The 14,700-nt window shown below is 44.2% G+C and overlaps 1 protein-coding gene across 1 annotated transcript; it reads left to right on the forward strand.

The window, feature by feature from the left end:
• Positions 1-3,854: 3,854 nt before the first annotated feature.
• On the forward strand, positions 3,855-4,486 carry LOC124660176 (protein LURP-one-related 11-like). The gene has a single exon (XM_047197974.1). It carries the CDS (start codon positions 3,899-3,901, stop codon positions 4,484-4,486), a length of 588 nt encoding a protein of 195 aa, XP_047053930.1. The 5' UTR covers positions 3,855-3,898.
• The last annotated feature ends 10,214 nt before the right edge of the window (positions 4,487-14,700 follow it).

Raw genomic sequence — 14,700 nt, forward strand, 5'->3', positions numbered from 1 at the left:
CGTCTAATGTCTTGCAAGCATATGAATAAGTTCATAAGAGACCACATACCACGGTACGAGTAAAGAGTACTTGTCGGGAGACGAGGTTGAACAAGGTATAGAGTGATACCGAAGATCAAACCTCGGACAAGTAAAATATCGCGTGACAAAGGGAATTGGTATTGTATGTGAATGGTTCATTCGATCACTAAAGTCATCGTTGAATATGTGGGAGCCATTATGGATCTCCGGATCCCGCTATTGGTTATTGGTCGGAGTGAGTACTCAACCATGTCCACATAGTTCACGAACCGTAGGGTGACACACTTAAAGTTGGATGTTGAAATGGTAGAACTTGAATATGGAATGGAGTTCGAATATTTGTTCGGAGTCCCGGATGAGATCCCGGACATCACGAGGAGTTCCGAAATGGTCCGGAGAATAAGATTCATATATAGGAAGTCATATTCCAAGTTTGGAAATGATCCGGTGCATTTATGGAAGGTTCTAGAAGGTTCTAGAAAAAAGTCCGGAAGAAATCACCATGGAAAGTAGAGTCCCGGAGGGACTCCACCTTGCATGGCCAGCCAACCCTAAAGGGGAGGAGTCCAAGGTGGACTCCCCTAGGGTGGCCGGCCAACCCCCCTCATGGAAGGGGGAATCCCACCCCAAGTGGGATTCCCACCTTGGGTAGGTTTTCCTACATATGGGAGGTTTCATTGTTGGGGTCTTATTCGAAGACTTGGATACCAACACTTGGGGATTTCCACCTATATAATGAGGAGGAGAGGGAGGGGGCTGCCTACTCTTGGCCGCACCACCTAGGGCTGCCCTTGGCCGGCGCCCTAGCCTCCCCTCTCTCCCCAAACCCTAGCGGTCTCTCTCCTCCACCACATCCCGCACGCTTAAGCGAAGCTCCGCCGGATTTCTCCACCACCACCGACACCACGCCGTCGTGCCGTCGGATTCAAGAGGAGCTACTACTTCCGCTGCCCGCTGGAACGGGGAGGTGGACGTCGTCTTCATCAACAACCGAACGTGTGACCGAGTACGGAGGTGCTGCCCGTTCGTGGCGCCGGAAGCGATCGTGATCAAGATCTTCTACGCGCTTTTGCAAGCGGCAAGTGAACGTCTACCGCAGCAACAAGAGCCTCCTCTTGTAGGCTTTGGAATCTCTTCAAGGGTGAGACTTGATAAAACCCTCTTTGCTACTGTCTTCTAGATTGCATCTTGGTTTGGATTGCGTGTTCGCGGTAGGAAATTTTTTGTTTTCTATGCAACGTTATCCAACAAGATAGATCTACTCCATCGAGCACGCCTTCGGGTGTGAATCCTTTGAACCTAATGCCATGTGCACGGGTCCTTTCGAAAGAGCCGATGAGATCGGCTTCGAAGAGAGCCTTAAGCTCATCATATTTCTTCTTGTGCTCCGCGGGCAGATCTTCATACTTGACTGGTTCGTCTGACATCGTAGCTGCAGATGTTGACGTAGTTGGTGTAGAGTGTCCCACCGGGCGTGCCGAATGTGTTGCCTCGCCAAAACCCACCGGCGAGCAGCGACGAGCAACACGGAGAGTCGGGAGGCTCCCGAGACTCGCCGTGGGCCCTGGTCCCTCGGGAAACGGCACGCAATGCTCCGGCACACGTCCTGACGGTTGCAAGGGCGTGCCACCTGACCTATACCTGGTCAGGAAGGTGTTGGATTGCTTCAATTAGCTTCCTGCATGGTAGACACGTAAACATTAAATACGAGCCCGATCGGCTCTCAGGTTGCCCTGTGGATCGGCTCAAAGAGCCGATTGCCCCATGGTTCACGTTGGATTTACGATGACATGGGGATCCTGCTTGATCAAAACAAAGTTAAAGCAATCTACGACAGTTTAGGGTTTTCACCGTATAACCGGAACATCCTACACGTAGTTGAGCCTAACAGATACACGAAAGATGATGGAAAACCAGTCCTAAAAGAGGCTTAAAAACCAACATGAAGTCAATTCCCGGAACAATCCCTTCTAGGACTAGCAAACCATGCCTCACGCACTACCGGATCATTCAACCCGTTTGCAAGGCCTAACCATGCGGATATCAAACTAATCCTTGAAGAACAAGGAACAACTATAACAGATTGGATCTACTAAATAAAGAACAAGCAAGATGCTGCCCTTACACCTAAAATAGATGTAAAGGCAGCTAGATATCGATGGGCAGCATAACTAAACAAGCATATTCAGAAAAGCATCAATGCAAGCCCCAAAACATCCACGATAAGGGTGTTACTCGCCATCAACAAGGCTTCAGTACGAGCAACACCAGATAACGAATAAACCGATACTGCCTAGATCGCGAGATGCGATCTAGGCAGCATGATGTTTACCCAGAAGAAACCCTCGAAACAAAGGGGTGGCGATGCGCCTAGATTGTGTTTGTTGTGAACGTGGTCGTCCCCCTTTCTCAATAACCCTAGGTACATATTTATAGTCCGGGGACTTTCTAATTCGGGAATAAACCTAACCGTGTACGAGCTAAACTCTATCTCTTAATTCTAAACTAAGATGCGATAATTTACAGATACACGGGCAATCTAGCCCAAACTCTCGTACAAGGCCGATTTAGAGATACTTCATGCGCATATCCTCCAAGCCCATCTCAATCACGGCCCATCTCCTGCTCTGGCTAAATTCTGGTGATAACAGTGCCCTAAAGACCTACTTGTAATTTGTACTCTCACCGTTCTGGTGGGTTAAGTTTACACGTTTCCCTAGGTAGTTAATTTTACTAACATAATACAAATTGTAGAATATAAAAATTATACCATTAGAAAGTATAATATCCAAGTTTTATAATGAAATATATTTTGTAATATATAACTCGTATTGTATTGTATTGATCAAATTCACAACCTAGTGATACATGTATGCCTAACCTACCGGAAAGGAGGTACTATTATATTTGGTGTTTTTTATACTGCTATTGATGATGATTAATAGATGTGCGATCTTTTTAAAAAAACTGGTAGTGTCTGCAGTTCTATGAGGAGAAACATACGACCTGGGCTCCTCTACAGTTGTGTGACTAATGTACCTATGCTGTAGCGTTCGTATCAACCGTTCACTCCAAATCAAAGGCTTCCTTTCCCTGTGTTTAACACGTCAATTGAGAAAAAACAAGGCAGCGGCGGACGACCGAACACGGACGGCCGGAAGGTCAGCGAAGTTCTTTGGCACCCTATCGGAGAATTGAAGAGAAGATTCTCTATCGCAGATTCGCAGATCATGTATCGAACTCGAGACATCAATTCCTCTATTCTCCCCTGCTTCAGCTAGCTTGGATTTCACGACATGTAGACGAAGTAGACGAAGTGGACTCCATGATAATCGTGCGCTTCAGTTCTGTAGCTCCTCTACGAGTCGGAAGAAATTCCAACCTTCGACGAGCGCATCTGGTCGGTGTGTTTTTCCCCTAATCATTAACAGATTACGGGAGAGAGTCAGACAGAGAAGAGCGTTTGGATTAGGATTGGACGGCTGATACGAACGCTACAGCATGCTTACAGTAGTAACATAATTGTAGATGAGCCCAGCCAGAAACATTAGGTATCCCTGAAAATTCATTAACCACTATGCCAAGCCGTGCTAAGATCAGTCCAAAACAGGCACTAGGTAAACGTGGCGCTAATTGCATGCTGACGAGAAGAGTGCTTGATCGAGCATAAACAAGTTCGGGTTAGCACTATCCTATCGTGTCGCGTGACGTGTACAGTACCATAAACTAATCCGGAGTTCCGGACCCAGAATAATTAGCACGGTACAAGCAGCTATAAATAGGTGGAACAAGCCAATCACACCCCACCATCCAAACCGTCTCATCAAAAAACAGCAGCTAGAGAAGAACACTCTTGTTTGTTAGTACAGTCTCAACGATGGCCAAAATACAGCCCCTCCCTGCCGCCGCCTCGCCGTCTTCATGCTCTTCCTCGGATGAACACGCAAGCCGGCAGACGTACACGGTGTGGATGAAGTCACTGGTGTTCAACGGCAACGGCTGCACGGTGTACACCGCGGACGGCGGAGTCGCCTTCCGCGTGGACAACTACGGCTGCAGGGGCGGCCGCGAGGTGTTCTTCATGGACCGCGCCGGCAACACCCTCATCAGGATCAGACGCAAGGGCTTCGGCATGTTCAGGAGGTGGGAGGTCTGCCATGTCGCCGGCGAGGAAGAAGAGGCGACGCCGTGGTTCATCGTGCGCCGGGCCGAGAAGAGCGGGGCCGCCGTGACGATGCACGGCGGCGCGGGGGAGTGCTTCAGGGTAGACGGGTGCTGCGCGCGGAAGTCGGACTACAGAGTCATCAGCGGCGGCGCCGTCGTTGCGGAGGTAGCCCGGAAGCAGACGGCGGCTGGTGTCGTGCTGGGGGAGGACGTGCATACCCTGACGGTGGAGCCGGAGGTGGATCACCTGCTCGTGCTGGGTTTGGTCGTCGTCTGTGGGCTCATGAACCGCTCCTTGTAATTGAAAGGCCGATGGTCTTCTAGTTTATTTCTCGAGGGACATACACCATGAGGGTGGCTGTAGATGTAGGTGCACGTGATTATTTTTCGCAGGAAAGCTTAGGAAGTTTTTGCCAAATCGAGGACATGGGACTCCTTTTGGTTTATGCATTTCCCTTTGTCAAGGGTTTTTGTCTGTATAAATTGGAAGACTGTAAACACTAAAACATTTAGTCCACTTTTCGTCCTTCAACTTTACTAAGAGTTCACTTTTAGTCCTAAAACTATTTTTTGGTCTAAAATAGACCTTAAACTTCTTAAATTGATCACTTCAACAAGTTTGCTGATTTTGTGTCAACATGACCCCGGTTGCTAAAAATCAACGAACCGGTTCCAGTGTTAAACGGTCCACATGAAAAAAAAAGGATCCACATCTGATCGCTCTCGATCATGAAGTCGTGGTCTCCTCTCGTCTCCCTCCCACACCCCTTGTAGCGCCGCACGCCGCTGAACTCCCTCCCACGCAGCAAAAGAGAAGAAGAGCCGTTTCTATCATGTTTCTACACTCTAGCTACTGGCCACGGGAGGGCCCGCGAGGAGGACCGCCGCTTGGATGGCGGGATGGACGGATGGTGGCCGACGATGCGCGAATGGCATGGCTGTCGCCATCAGTTTGGTGGATGTCAAGCCTCACGGTCAGGAAGACGAGATGCTAAGGCGGTTGCCATCGTGATGGCGGCATTGAAGAGGAGTGCTGCCGCGTCGTCTGGCTGGTAACGGATGACTGGACAAGGGGAACGGCGCCAAGTCGACAAGGAGGACCGCCGCGCCGTTGGACTGGAGGAGCACAAGAGTTATGCACACGAGTAGGGCGGCAAATAGCACGAGAAAACACCAAGGATGCATTGCAGTTGAGCGCCAAAGCTGCTCGAGATTGAGAGGGGTATTTTGACCTCAAATTTGCGGATTTTAGATTGGTCTAGACAGACAGATTCAGCCCGGTCCAGTCCAATTGGATTAATCTTCGGTTTTTAGATAAAAAAAAAATCGAAAAACCATCCTATTGAACAATTATGAAAGTTCAAGGTCTAATTTGAACCAGATAAAACTTTTAGCACTAAATGTGAACTTTCAGCAAAGTTGGAGGACTAAAAGTGGACTTTCTTCGGAAATGAATAATGCTATCAAGTTATTTCTCACCTAGCTACCGAAAATCCTATTTGAATGCGACAACATGTTAGTGTATGATCTACGAGTTTTTTTTTTCTGGTCTTGTCTTTAATGTCCCGAATTTTTTTTTACAGTGGATTGTCAGAGGTGGCAATGGATTTATTTTCTCACATAAATAACGGTGTAGCCTTAGGATAGACCTTCCACCACCCTATGCTGAGGTAAGCATACAAAATATTTCTATGGTAGTGCAACTTAGCGTGCTTAGGCTAATGTACACAAAGTTACCTACCACTAGGAAAGCAATTGTCCCAACAAAATTGCGCAAAGTGTTTTAGTTTCTAGTTTTTATTTGGCTTAATCAAACTGACATGGAAATAAATCTTGCTAGACCCGTTTAAGAGTGGTATAGTAGGGAAGCTACCAAAAAATTAGAGCACCAAAAAGTTGATTTTGAGCACAATTTTTTTTCTCCGATAGCAGATGGTGTAAAATAGGGCGCCCAACATGAGATTTAACGGTGGAGAGAGGCGAGCTGAGGTTCCCGCTGACGCTTGGGCTGCACGCTGCCAAAGATTTATTATAGGACACAAGGTTGGTGCCCTATATTTATATCACTTGGAGGCGAAGTATAGGGCATAATGTAAATAGAGGTATTAGCACTCTAGGTACAATAACTTGTCTAAGAGGAGCAAATTCATACAACAACTTGCAAAAGTAAATGCTGCAGTACACGAACTTGTATTGAGGGAGCAAATAGGTACAAAAGCAATCAGAAGGCGACATGTGGCATTGAAAATTTTGCAAAAAGACCCATGTATGTTTTTTTATTTTGAACTGAGACCATGAGATGCTTTACACGCAGGTCCCACCTGTCAGTTGGTTGACCAAATAATATAAAATGAATTCATGAAGTGAGGATTCGAACTCAAGCCCACAATAGCAAGAACGCTGCACGCCATTACACCACGGACCAGTTGATGTCAGTTGTTGGACATTTCCCTTTATATATTTATTAAACCGTGAATACGTTTCAAGCACAACTCACCGTGAAAACCTGTTCAAGCACAACTCAACGTGTATGATGTGGCTGTGACTGCGGGGCGTCCCGGCCTTCAATGCCCACTCATGTTCGAAATAGAGAAGGAGGGGTCGCAGTGGCAGCTACGGATGTGCGACCTGTCGCGCAAGTGCGGCGTTGATGAATTGCTTGAGCTTTCCGGGTTACGACACAGTTCTCTCCGTCGATATACACACCTGTATTGCACGCCGTCACAGAGTGCTCTGCTCTCGATTTAGTAGTTAGTGTTGCAGGTTGCACCGTAATACTATTTTTATCCATGGAGTTGAACACATGTGAAAACCACTAACGAACAATGGGTGGGATTTATATCAAGTGCTTCGATGCATTACACCCATATCTATGAGCTAAAATAAATTTTTGATTCCCCACGTGTTGCTATATTAGTTGCTATGTTTTCTTTTCAATATGCATTGTTTCCACATTTTAAATCTGTACTGGCAGCTCTTGCGCTTATGCTTTTGCAATATATTACTGTAAGCTATTATGAACAATGTACGGTTGCAGGTTACTCCTCCGCGTAACTCCTATAATAAAACTATGTCCTACTATTTGCAATAACATAGTGTGTGGTGTAATGGCGCGCGCATGTATGCTGCTGTGTTTGATTGTGAGTTCAATTCCCCTCCCTGCGCCATATAGTTTTAATTATTTGGTCAACCAACTGACAGGTGGAGCTGCGTGTAAAGCATATCACGGTCTCAGTTCAAAATAAAAAACATACATGGGTCTTTTTGCAAAATTTTCAATGCCACATGTCACTTCCTGATTGCTTTTGTACCTATTTACTCCCTCAATGCAAGTTTCTGTACTACAGCATTCACTTTTGCAAGTTGTTATACCTAGGGTGCTAATACCTCATGTAAATATATGTCGCACCAAATAAAAACAGCAGTTGGGACACCGTTTTGGCTTTCCAATATAAAAAATCGCTTCAATTTAGTTGTTAGAAATGTTCTAAGACGGGACTAGTGTGGCAGGTGGGTAAGACTATGAGATACGCATATGGCGTGACCCTATTTGCCAAAACCCTTCTACATACAACTGCTAAGCAGGCCACACACGATCACGAGCCCCACGACGAGCAGGTGATCCGCTGCAGGTCCACCGTCAGAGTCAGCACGTCCTCTCCCAGCGCCATCCCGGACGCCGTCCATTTCCTCCCTATCTCCCAAGTCCTCTATTTTTCCATTAATTGATTATTAATTTATTTATTTTTATAATTAAGTCATGCTTTTCTTACATTGATTATTATTGACAATTATCGATGCATGACACATTATCTATAAAGTATGGTTTATAGATGTAGCAATGGCGAGTTCTTTAAGGATATATTATAGGTGGTCTTCCCACGAGACTGCATATATGAAACATGGGGGCATGTGAACCCACTTTTTTAAAAGTTCCATCACGATCTCAAAACATGTTTTAAAAATCGAAACACAAAATGATTTCTCAGATGATCTCAAATATGTACCCTGGACATGAGTTTCGTGACGAAAAAATCTTTTATTTTGTCTCGGCAAAAAAGTGAAATTTTGCTGGGCTATATAGCAGTATATATGTGACGTATTTTATCTTTTTTAGATTCCGAAATAAAAAAGTGGTTTCTCCGCGAAAACTTTCTACGCACACATGGAACATGCGTACGTACCCGGATATTTTTATTTCATAATTTTTTAACATTTGAAAAATGCATTTCCAACTAGGGTTCACATGCACCCAGGTCCAAACCGGACTTTTCTCTCTTCCCACGGAATATTTTTGTAGCTAATCAGGTATCAGATGCTCTACTGTACTGGCTAGCTCCGTGTCTGTCCTCTGTTTTGTCTTTCGCAAAGTGGCGATGCTGCATGTACACCGTACACTCTGTACAAGATGGTATCACACGTGTATCTCACCAAGTAGCTACTACTTTAGACGTGTGGTACATATGAATATATGATGATCTCTCCTTTGCATGTTTTTGGTGTGAAGAACTGTTCAGACGTGAGCAGGACTGCATTTGATGCTGAACAGTTCAGACTTCTCACGCTAGGAAAGTACATCGAATAAACGGTGTGATCGCTGACTTGCTCTTGTTCACCCGCTCGACACTTCACTATATATTTTTTCCAACTTCAGTTCAAAGGGAGAAGGAAAAAAAAACAGCTTTTGTTTTCTACATGTGAGCTCCTTATTACAAAAAGTAGCTTTATACATCTCTTTTGAGAATGTAGCCTTTACACTGTAGTATATGAACCACACATATATGCTCTTTAGAATATAACATATTTTTAGCTTTTTTGTTGCAATATTCATTAGAAGTGGTCAAAGGAATATTCTAATTTGACCACCCCAAGAACCATCACATCAAGGCATTCGTGTAATTAGTTTAGCAGAGTTTCCCTTAGTTCTACCATTTGTCAACAACATGTCCTCAGCAGTTAAATCTTCCAGCTTGTTTGGATTGATCCAAGAATTTTGAAGATTTTTCAGCGTAAAAGGGTCAAAACCCCAAGACTTAGCACTTGCCTCTCTCGGCAAGAAAGTTGCCGAGAGAGGAAAGCCCCCCTAGCCTAAAACATTATTTTTGGCTCCCAGGTGCCAGCGCACCTGATTTGAGCAAAAAATTCAAAACAAATACTAAAATTGAATTAAAAAATACGGCCTAAATCATGTGTGTGTAGTATGTATGTAGGTATGTGCATGTCAAGTTTCAACTTAAAATATGAAAGTATGTAGCCTACACAAAAATAACAAAACATACTGTTCATAATATAGTGAGTAGACGTATACTATTCACAGTATAACAAAGTTTCATTTTCACTTTTTTGTGTGGATCACATATGGCCGTATTTTTTGCTGAAAGTTTGCACACGTAAGTGTCAAGATGAGATTTACGTGAGGAAATTATTTAAACTTTTTTTTGAAACATTTAAATCACGTTTTTCGAATGTTTTGAATATCATGGTATATGGCACCCGGGTGCTCCACCATAATTCCCCCCTAGCCTATTCCTATACCTGCTGCAGTGATGGTGGGAGGAGTGGGGGCCCAAGAATGAGTTTGTGGTGGTGCGAATTAAAAATAATGTTTCCCCGACTCCTTGTCCACCTCATCGGTGCATATCTCGTTCTTAACGGAGCATGGCGGAAAAATCATCTACTTGCCGCTCCTATGGAATGATGAATTGCATCCGGTTATGGCTTGGTGTGTTGCATACTTGCATGTAGTTTGTGTCTCCGTTTGATGGTTTCTTCTCCGGCCAGCAAGGTTCGGCAGGATTCAGCTTCGTCAATCGTCACCAAGCTAGTGAGGTTAGGTCTTCCCAAATCCAGACCGGTCATCCAGCCTTCTTCATCACTTCCTTCTCCAGGACGGCGTTCTGTTTCACGGCGTCTTCTGACTCCGACTATCGACTTTCTGTTAGCGCGCCAACAACATTTTTCTGACATGGGGTAACAATCAATCATTGCTCACGGTGCACCACGGGCGAGTGCAAGAGCTAGGAGACAACTTCCATTTCTTTATGGACTTATGTGTAATTCTATTTTTATTCAAGGTGGTTGTTAACTTTAATTTTGTGCCCCCTGGCCTCTTTGCAACAAAAAAATTCATGTTGCATCCTAAATCAGGCAACCATCGAAGCAGACGACCTGTGATGATATAAATAAATACATGCGCCCATTGATGTCACTACGTACCAATGTAGCACTGCTCTGATCCAATCGCTGAGGTGTCAACTTTAGTTATTTGTAGTCTATACATCTTCCAGAGGAGTTTGGAGAGGTATATGTACACCATTACAGAAAAAGCGCAACGATCTGGTCAGAAAGTTCCTCTCAGGCCGTAATCAAATCACGTCTGCGTGTACGTGCTGATTTTATCTGATTAGTTTCCAGTAAAAGATTCCCTCTGTCCAGTAAGCATAAAATACAGTATCACGTACGAATAATTTCTGTGCACTCTATGAATACATCATCGCGTACTGAATGATCTTCAGAAGTCTCCTCTACAAAAATATTTAAGTATCCTCCAATATCAGCAGAGTTGCCGATCTGCACAAGGCTCCCATATGTTCGGCAGGGGCCTGTCTCGCTTTGTTTAACACTGCATTTCGCGTTCATCTCGTGTCCTGATCATTTGTCCTTGTAGTTGGGAGCTAACCGCTTTGACCCAACGACATTGTACTCCTGCTCAGCACCACACAACGCAGAGCCATATATATCCATTTTAATTCGGTCGTCGCCACAGAAACTGCATACTGTTTCCCCAAGATTAGGCCATCGCGACACGAGACGGGCTAAGCAATGCAGTAATCTAAAGTAGATTATGCATGCAAAATGATGGAGCTTATTTTTCTGGTAGTCTGTCAATTGCCATGTGTGGATGGATAAGTGTTGCTGTAGAACAATTAACCAGTGATGTGGCTCTCGCCGGCCTAAGGACATCAGAGAAAACGAGAGCGAAAACAATAGTGTGAATTACATCAACGGTCCATATAGAAGAATTAAACAGGAGATCAGAAGTGGGAGTGGTGTTTTGGAACATGGGAGCATATGCTCCCTCTATTTTGAAATTCATCTTACACATATTTTGAATTTCAAAAAAATTGAAACGAAAAATTCGCACGTACATTTTCACGTGCTACACGCTCACAAAGTTGTTTCATAAAAAATGGACTTATCATGTGACCGTATGTAAAAAGACAAAACTCAGTGCTAAAAATAATGTTTTTAACACGATAAATTTTCTCTTTTTTACATAGACCACAAAAAATATTAATTTTTCGTGAAACTTGACGAATGCACATATATTATGGAGATGTACATGTAGAATTTTTTGCAAATTTTTTTGACAACCCAAAATATAATTTTTTTGATATAGGGAGCATACGCACCCGGGAGCCGAATTGAATTTCCGATCAGAAGTTCAGAACTAGTCAGCTAACTAAGCGCAGGTTATCTCCGTAGTTAGCATGTAGCAAGGGCCTAAAAGGCTAATTAGAGCAAGAACAATAGTATAGCCGGCAGCCGGCTATAACAATTTGCCACATCATCTATAGTAAAATGCAAAGTTAGTATATACAATAGTAAGCTATAAAGATGTACTACTTTTACAATACATGATCCACCTTTTAGTCTCACGTAGTGCCTAGGAGCACGTGTTAGAGCTGACTATTAGATAAGAGCCCACTTACCTTCTCTCTCCTAATCTCTCTCCTCCAACTAAGCAAACTTATAATATTTTATTTCTTATAGTCAGCTGACTGTACCTTATTGTACTTGCTCTTAGGCACATGTACTTATCTTTGGCTCCCTGAACGTGCGTACGTGCTGGGGCCTGATTGAGAGATGCTCACCAAATAGTACAGTCGTAGTACGTTTCTATCACCGATGGTGAGATTCAGCCACACGTGTTATGCGCTCCCCCCCGCCACCCCACCCCCCACCCCCTTTCGGTCCATCCCTCTTCCACCACCATTTTCTTCGGTGCCGGCCACCCAGCACCCTCCTTAACCCTAAGGTTTCTTCCTTGCTGAAGTCTGGCCCGTCGTGACCAGCCACGTGGGCCCTTCCTCCCGCGAGGTCACGGCTCGCCATCACCATCTCGTGGCCAGCTACGACGAGAGTACAAATTACAAAGGACACCAGTAAAAAGAGAAAATGCAAAACAGTCCTCAATGTTTATAGAAAGGGCCCTAAAAGTCTGACACAAAGCACGATTGGCTCCTTTCTCTCCACCGCCAAAATTACCACACCATCGCTGCTCACCGCCATCGGGGACGAAACCAGTTGGAGCTGCGAGTGTGACGGACGATGACCAGAATCCAGCGAAGGGCTTCCAAACTGGAGGTTGAAAGAACACCTTCAAAGGCGTTTGGAGAGGCAGCCTTATCGGCCAAAGATCACATTGGCAAGCCAGGGCCACCATGTGGGATTATCCAAATCGCAGTATCGATATTACCGATGGCCTCCTCGATCTAATGACATTAGCTTAAGCACCTGCTCCAACCTAGGCTGCCATCATACACCTGGACCTTATTGTTGTTGGAGATGTCGGTGGTGCAGCCTTTCCCCACCTCCGTCTCCGTCCATAGTGTTATAAAACCGCGCAAATAAAAGTAGATCAAACAAGAACAAGAACACAGATTTTTACGTGGAAAACCCAAACGGGAAAAACCACGAAACGCACGGCGGCGCTCTCACTATAATTGGAGGAGTAGTACAATACACGAGAGGACAGACCCTCTACGTGCTATCAATATGGAGAACTCTCTCTCATCTATTCTATGACTACCTTGGACTATATATAGGGGCAAACAACTCTCTTTCTTGGCGGACACGAAATAGAGTTATAGATGTGCTACGTCTAGCACGTTTGGCATGCCATAGTCCGTTAGGACTCCTTCCATAGTACAACAGGTAAACAGATTTCGGAACACAATACAACAAACTCCACCTTGAGCCGAAATCCCTTGCAACAGTCATAGATAACATTCAACTCCTCAACTAAAGTCATCATCACAAGTAAACCTTGTGCCTTGAAAGTCCATAGGACTAATAAACTTCTCATGAAGTCAAATTGAGCAAATTAATCTTGGGTCATCCAAAAAACAACACAGCTGTCAACAAAGCAGACATATGAACCTGGGTATCCTGTAAAACCCCAGCAAAAATCTGAGTCTGTGCCACTGACCTCAAGGAAAAACTGAAACTGCTCAAACATCAAATGACATAAGTCATCATATCTCCTTTGGTGCCTGAACGAGCGCATAGCTCATAGTGCAACATCTTCGTGCACATAACATTGTGAAGAACTCATCTCATGGAATCTGAACGTGCCAAACATAAAGCACAAACCTCGGCAAACAATACTCATTCAAGAGCATCTAGTACGGAGGACACCTCGTACACAAAAACTGCTGTCTTGTAAGGTTGATGAAAAATCCATGACATGGTCAAAAACTGTCCTTGTAGAACAACTGTCGGATGAAAGAACCTTAATATGCAATGGAGCTTCAACTCTGCAATAGACCCCTCTTGAAAGAGCAAAGACAACTGAATTGCACTGAAACTTACAGTACTAAATGTTGTAGTATCTAGCAGAAAATAATCTCCTTCTTGCACCTCAAATAATCCTCATCACGAACTTAAGTAACAAAGCAAAACCTTCACATGCATAACAGCAAAAACTCGAAGAGCAAAAAGTCTAATGCTGGCTACCAACAGGTATAAAAATTACCTCCTCCATAATTTTTTTATCTTGAATTGTGTTCATGTAATTGCAGCAACATAACATCTAAACTTGCATCCATCATGTCTCCCGGCAGGCTACAATTCACCAAACTCCACCTTGAACTGAAAAACTATAAAACGATAATCATACCAGCGGCAAATCATCGATCATGGGTGGCGCGGGAATTCTTTCTTTTCTCCTTGTAAGTCCAAACAGCAAAACACTTATTCTCATAACTATCCAGTGCATCCTTAAAATCGGCTTGCGCCAAACAATGCTCGCATCTTAGCTTGCTATAGGAAAAACCTTGTGTCATAAAATAACAGCTGAACATCGTACTTCATGATATCCATGAATCGATAAAACTGTGATCACAAAATAGTACAAGCCACAGAAAAATTCTATGTAGAATTAAAACTGCGGAGCAAAAACTGGAAAAAGGTAGCATCTGATAGTGTCTTGGATGGACGTAGCAATACGGAGAGTCAAAAATAAATCTGAACCAGTATTCGTAACTTCAGGTGAACTAGCATACCTTGCCTGCGAACTTGACGAGAGCTAGGGAAGCATATCTCCTCCATCTTGAAAGAGCAAATCGGGATCTGGTACACGCTGCTGCTTTTCCCTCAATACTTGATCCTTAACAGATTAATGCCTCACGGAGAACAATCCCAGACTTACTTTACTTTGGGACTTGATCCGTGTGGTGGTTGATAGATCAATGTTGGTTGATCAATGGTGGTGTGCAGCTTCAACTTTTGTCT

The sequence above is a fragment of the Lolium rigidum genome, chromosome 6 (assembly GCF_022539505.1).
Source record: "Lolium rigidum isolate FL_2022 chromosome 6, APGP_CSIRO_Lrig_0.1, whole genome shotgun sequence".
Lineage (NCBI taxonomy): Eukaryota > Viridiplantae > Streptophyta > Magnoliopsida > Poales > Poaceae > Lolium > Lolium rigidum.

Bases quoted from the DNA above. Each gene is read 5' to 3' on its own strand.
- LOC124660176 (XM_047197974.1), top strand. From the start codon at position 3,899: ATGGCCAAAATACAGCCCCTCCCTGCCGCCGCCTCGCCGTCTTCATGC.